The following is a 6,351-nucleotide window of genomic DNA, read 5'->3' as shown; positions in this document are numbered from 1 at the left end:
AAACTTCTCAACTCTTAATAAAGTATTTCAACTAGACACTTTCTGTCCAAATTTTAGTTTCTTGTGTGTGCTGATTTGTCTGCAAAACACTAGGTGATTCCTACTTAATGTTGATGCGTATATTTAAAGCAACTGACATATTTTATGTGACTCACTTAACTATCTACTAGACGAATAAAAAACATACACAAATTTTTTTTCCGAAATTTGAATAAAAAATATCTAATTAAAACACTTTATTAAAAATTGAGATATCTAATCGAAATATAATTTAATTCGAGTATTCAACAAAATATTTAATAAGTGTTTGGCCATGAAAATTTTTACTTTTTTTTTCAAAAAATTATTTCACTTGAATAAAAATTGTAGTGTTTGACCATAATAATTTCAAATATAATTTAGAATTATATTTAAAAAAGTGAAAAGAATTTTCACCACTTTTTTCACCTTCACTCTCGTTAATTTATATTTATGATCAAACACGACTTTATCCGATTCCCAAAAATTTTGATTTTGTGCCAAACACCTGCTAAAACTAAAAAGCTAAGTAGTAGTTATGTATTAAAACCTCAAAAACACACACAATGAAGCACATGGACCAAGTAGGAAAACAGTACACTCCATGACTCCCCCACTATACCCGCACCCCCTCATCATCTTTGTAGGGAGATTGTACACTTAACATTAACATGTCATACACTTCATAACAGTTGTGTTTCTTCAACTTCTTAGGTGACACAAATCAAGAAACACAACTCCCCTTCAACCTCCAACTCCATTTTACTTTTCTTGTTTTCTCTTACATTCCCACAAATATACACTCCCAAATTAATACACATACACATATACGTATAGGAGGACCCCCAGTTCACACGTTAAAGATCTGAAATTCAATTCATCTGATTGGTCACTTTCATCTTTTCAACTGGTGTGTCAATTTTATATTTTTTTATTTTTGATAATTGGTTGCAAATGTGAATGTTAATATGGGTTGTTTCTTTTAGATCTGTTGAATGATTTATGAGGATTTTATTCACTGATTGTAATTAGGCTTTTTTAAAATTAGATCTTGTTAAATTTGAAGCAACGTTCACGTAAAAAGTATGTGGATCTGTATCTTGATTGATGTGATTTTTCTCAAATTAATTTTACCGTGTTATTGGAATGTTGAATTTGGGTCGAAATGGATAATGAGGATTCCTATAGTTAAATTTGACTAGTTTGGGATTGAGGTGTTGATGTTGTATTCACAAGTGATGGAGTAAATTTTGCTTGTTCATTTGGCTTGAGAATTCTTTGATCTTTTTCTGTAATTTGTAATTTTTACTTTTCAGAGGTAGAAGTATGGACTGCGTACATCTTACCCCCAGACCCCACTAGGTGGGAATACACTGGGTTTGTTGTTGTTGTTGTAATTTTTACTTTGCCACGCTGAATTTTGGACTAGAAAAATGAAAAAAAGAGTTTTGATTAAGGAAGGTAAGTTGCCGGTGGAGTTTCACTACACCACCACCACCAACAACATACCCCGTGTAATCCCACAAGTGGGTTTTGGGAGGGTAGAATGTCCGCAGTCCTTACCACTACCTTCAGTGGAGAATCCAAGATTTTCGCTAAGGGGGTTCGGTAAATAAAATGGTAGTGCTTGGGACTTGAACTTGGAACCACAAGGTGAAATTTGAATCCCTAAACCATAGAGCCAACTTTTAGTCCCGTGTTCAGGGGATTCAAAATCTATATATGTACATAAAAATTTAAAAATTACCTTATATGGTGTAATTTTTTTGTTGAAGGGGTTCCGGTGTACACCCTCCCACCCATCTAGATCCGTCCCTGCCTACCTTGGGAGATAGAGATGCTTTTTAGTGGAGTTTCACTAAAAAGCTTATTTAGTAGTTGGATCATATGATGACTTGTTTCTTTCTTTGCTTGTGGTATTGTTTCTACCTTTACTTTGCTTTAGAGCCTATTAGACCATTTCCATTAAGGAAATGGTATTATTAACTTCACTTTCTTAGTTATGTGATCGGGTTGTAGAAGGAAAGTGTTCTGTTTGCCTGATCTGTTATGGATTATAAGGTTATCTTCTATGTATTGTAGGCAGGAAGAGCAAATAGAAGATTTGGAAATTTTGATGTAGAAGTGTGAATGTTTCTATTTGCTGCTTGGAGGGCAAAACTTGTTTCGCGCAGCAAAAGATAAAGGCAAAATGGCTCCTGCAAGCAAGGCTGATAAGAAGGCTGTAGGTGATGTAGCGGCATGGACGTTCAATGTGGTCACTTCAGTTGGAATCATTATTGTCAACAAAGCCTTAATGGCTAACTACGGGTTTTTCTTTGGTAAATTTCTCCGCGATAGTCAATCAATTTCTCAGAACAGCATTCCCTTTGTATTAAGATTCAAGATACATTGGTTAGATCTACTATTTTAATTAGGAGGCAGGATATATCATGGGTATTATGATAACTCTATGTCTACAATGTCATAGCTATATGCATAGCTTTTTTAAAAAGGAAAAACAATAAAAATGACAGTTTGATGTGACATTTAGCGTGAAGAGAAGCACTAGAGAAACTCATGCTTCTTCTAACTGAAACTCACAATTTACTGGAAATAAAAAATTGCTTCGGTGTGAATTTAATACTTGTATCATTGAGAAGAGACTCTAAGACGAATTTGAACCTAATCGGGTTTGCAGCATTGTCACTTTCATGTTTAAAACTGATAAATGGTGTTTTTTGCTTGGTGGACAATGAAGATTTGACATTACTATACATTCTCTTCAGTCTTTGTGTTATATGGTGATTCTAATTTTTGATTACGACAATCTTTGCAGCAACAACATTAACGGGGATGCATTTTGTCACAACAACCTTGATGACAATTGTTCTCAGGTGGCTCGGGTACATCCAAGCTTCTCATTTACCCCTTCCAGATCTTCTAAAATTTGTACTGTTTGCGAACTTCTCTATTGTCGGGATGAACATCAGTTTGATGTGGAACTCGGTGGGATTCTACCAGGTAATTCTATGCTCACCACATTCACCCTGCTCTTTGATTCTACTGAGGACTACAAATACTAATCTCTATTATCCCTCACAGATTGCAAAGTTGAGTATGATCCCTGTCTCCTGCTTACTAGAAGTGGCTTTTGACAAGATCCGTTACTCAAGGGACACAAAGCTGAGCATTGTTGTGGTACTCCTAGGTGTTGCTGTTTGCACAGTTACGGACGTGAGTGTTAATACCAAGGGCTTCATTGCTGCCTTTGTAGCTGTATGGAGCACTGCTCTGCAACAGTATGTAAGTTGTCTCAGCAATTTAATATCTTACGCCATCTTGAAAAGCTTTGTCAGATCAGCTAAATAATAGACCAAGGGAATAGATGCGCCATCAATAAGGTGCCATTTGATTACCAGACTAGTAATCCAGGTATTATAGCAGAAGGGGTCGGTTGAGTATTTGAGGTATAAGAGTTACAGTCTGGAGATCCTAGGATTCAAATCCAGTTACATTACTAGGTGTGAGCCCATCTATTCTTGTCTTATTAAGCGCGTAGGTTTACTTGGAAACTATATTTGTGGTTGTAGCAGGCAGGTTAGTGGATTAGTCGTGTTGCATGCAAGTTAAGGTGGAGACAACCATTGTAAAAAAATAGTCATGCAAGGATTATAACAATGGAACTGTATGCAACAATAATCATACATACTGAATTCAAGATTACTTCTATTAAATAGTATACTTGTATGGACTTTTAGTTTAAAAACTAAAAATTTTGTAAGAATTCTTAGCATTGTTTTTATTCATTTTTTTAAAAAAAATTTAAACTTGACATAAAGTCCTCAAGTCAAAGGTTATATTAGCAAATTAGCAATGCGGAGTGGTATTAGTGATATAAAGTGGGAAATCACACTATATTAGTCAATTTTTTTTGGGATAAGTAAAATGAGACGTTTTTATTGATAATACAAAGTTTGTCAGGAAATCAAACAAAATCGAAGCCTTGTTTAGAAATGGAAAACTTGTTTTCTGAGAAATTGTATACAACTCGTCACTTCTGTACTTGACTTAGATCTGAAAATAATATTGTACACCATATTTTGAGTCTTCTAATTTTCTGAAGCTCCTCTTTGGATGTAATTGCACATGGTTAAAACCTGAAATTTCACTTGGTTTTGTATCTGCAGTATGTTCATTACCTTCAAAGGAAATACTCCCTTAATTCTTTCAATCTGCTGGGACATACTGCACCAGTTCAGGCTGGAAGTCTGCTGATATTAGGCCCACTTGTGGATTATTGGTTGACGAATAAGAGGATTGATAAATTTGCCTTCAATTTTCCAGCTTTGGTTAGTACTTCGCTCTTGAATTTCTGGTGATTTGTTAGTTCTTCAGGAATCAATGGCGCTGAGAAGTGATTCTTATGTTTTTCATTAAAAATGAATTCTTATGTTGTTGGTAATACGCGCTGAAATGCTTCTATAGTCCTTGGATTTGATACAATTCGAAAGCTTGAACAGTCTTAGGTATATGCTTTTCTTGTACGATACGTTGATGTATTGATGAACTACGGCTTTAGGATGCTTCTGTCCGATGTTAATTGTTATATGAGTTGGTTTATTTCAACCCAAAAAGAAGTTGTATGAACAGGTTCCAGATTTTGTACTGTTGTAAAGCTGATATAGAACTTTCAGAACAATGTTCATCTCATGCTTAACTTGCTTTATTGTGTTTAGTTTTGTTTTCAAGTGATAGGATTTAGTGGTCACCAATGTATACCTTATTAAAAAAAAGGCTTTAGTGCTTAGTTTCATGTGATCCGAGCATTATAGTTAATTTTTGCCATCAATTCAAACATCGTATTTTGCCAGTCTATCATAAAAAAAGGGCAGCCCAGTGCACTAAAGCTCCCGCTATGTGCAGGGTTGGGGGAAGGGCCAGGCCACTAGGGTCTATTGTATGCAACCTTTGGCAAGAGGTTGTTTCCATGACTTGAACCCGTGATCTCTTGGTCAGTGATCACACGCCAGCAACTTAACCAGTTACTCTAGGGCTCCCTTTCTTCCCAGTCTATCGTGCATCTCTTTATTTCTGAAAGTGGATGATGGACCTCATATGATTTGATAGAAAACTGACTGTGGGTGGGGTGGGGTGGGGTGGGGGGATTGGGGGTTGCAATATTTTGTGTGGGTTCTAATTCATGCACCTTTTATTCTATCAAAAAATGGTGAGCATTTGTAGGTGTAGTTGTCAGCTTCTCAAAGCACTATTGCTTACACTTAGTTAACTCGCTCTCTTTTTTCTGCAGGTGTTCATAATTCTTTCATGCACTATAGCTGTAGGCACCAATCTCAGCCAATTCATATGCATTGGCAGATTCACTGCTGTTTCATTCCAAGTTATTGGCCATATGAAAACGATCCTCGTTTTGATACTGGGATTTTTGTTTTTCGGGAAAGAAGGTCTTAATATACAAGTGGTCGTTGGCATGATCATAGCAGTTTTCGGAATGATCTGGTATGGAAATGCCTCGTCTAAACCTGGTGGGAAAGAGCGTCGTAGCCATTCAATTAAGCATGGATCAGATTCGTCACAACTCAATGATAAGGTGTAAGATTTTCTAGCATTGGAGCTGGAACAGAAGAGATAGCAAAAAAAAACAGGAACTTTTATAGTCAGCTGACTCTACATACACACCTCGTTCAATCGAATTAGATTTTTCTTATATCTTATAATTCGTCTTTGATAATATAACATCAGTCAAAAGAGATTTGAGACTTGGGTATAGAGCTTGGTTTCTCTCATTCTCCTTTCTTTATTTGATTAATAATTTATAGTGAGTGGTGAGTTTCTTTCCATGCATTTTTCTCTCTGAAGCTAATATCGTTCAGTATATATATGCATTTTTCTCTCTGAAGCTAATATCTACATTTAGTTCAGTATGTACCTTGAACAACTTCTCCTCGAAAGGGATTTCTTAATTAGTATGGTTGACATTGAGGGTGTGTTTGGTTGGAAGGAAAATGTCTACTACTTGAAAAAAAGTGATTTTTTTACTTGTTTTCTGGTGGTCGTTAGGTAAGCAGAAAATAGTCCCAGAAGACACAAAATGAGGATGGGGCAGAGGGTAGAGGTGTGGGGTGGTGGATGGGAAGGTGGTGCGTTGGAGGATAAGAAAGAACTTACGAAATTTGTTTTCTCTAATTTTTTGCATGAAAGTTATTTTCGCTCATTTTTACGAAATTTATTTTTCTAAAGAAATTGTTTTTAGACCAGCCATTCATTTATTGAAATGCAGAACATTTACCATTGTTAACGTGGAGATTCCGACGTTGAGTCCCAGCTACACTA

The 6,351-nt window shown here is 35.8% G+C and overlaps 1 protein-coding gene across 2 annotated transcripts; it reads left to right on the top strand.

Annotated features, from left to right (window-relative positions):
• The first annotated feature begins 573 nt into the window (after window positions 1–573).
• Window positions 574–5,862, top strand: LOC107851190 (UDP-rhamnose/UDP-galactose transporter 6). 2 transcript variants are annotated; one of them, XM_016696123.2, is made up of 6 exons: window positions 574–928; window positions 2,101–2,339; window positions 2,837–3,021; window positions 3,103–3,303; window positions 4,188–4,349; window positions 5,309–5,862. In XM_016696123.2, exons 2-6 carry the CDS (start codon window positions 2,210–2,212, stop codon window positions 5,612–5,614), a joined length of 984 nt encoding a protein of 327 aa, XP_016551609.2. In that variant the 5' UTR covers window positions 574–928; window positions 2,101–2,209; the 3' UTR covers window positions 5,615–5,862. The 2 variants fall into 2 exon arrangements, with proteins under 2 accessions (XP_016551609.2, XP_047256855.1); XM_047400899.1 differs by lacking the exon at window positions 574–928 and adding an exon at window positions 957–1,101.
• The last annotated feature ends 489 nt before the right edge of the window (window positions 5,863–6,351 follow it).

Source organism: Capsicum annuum, chromosome 12 (assembly GCF_002878395.1).
Source record: "Capsicum annuum cultivar UCD-10X-F1 chromosome 12, UCD10Xv1.1, whole genome shotgun sequence".
In the NCBI taxonomy this organism is placed as follows: domain Eukaryota; kingdom Viridiplantae; phylum Streptophyta; class Magnoliopsida; order Solanales; family Solanaceae; genus Capsicum; species Capsicum annuum.
The sequence above is the reverse complement of the archived record's forward strand: the minus strand, read 5'-3'. Positions and strand labels throughout refer to the sequence as shown.

Bases quoted from the DNA above. Each gene is read 5' to 3' on its own strand.
- LOC107851190 (XM_016696123.2), top strand. From the start codon at position 2,210: ATGGCTCCTGCAAGCAAGGCTGATAAGAAGGCTGTAGGTGATGTAGCG. The intron at 2,340-2,836 runs GTAAATTTCTCC...CAATCTTTGCAG, and splicing joins TAACTACGGGTTTTTCTTTG to CAACAACATTAACGGGGATG. The intron at 4,350-5,308 runs GTTAGTACTTCG...TTTTTTCTGCAG, and splicing joins CCTTCAATTTTCCAGCTTTG to GTGTTCATAATTCTTTCATG.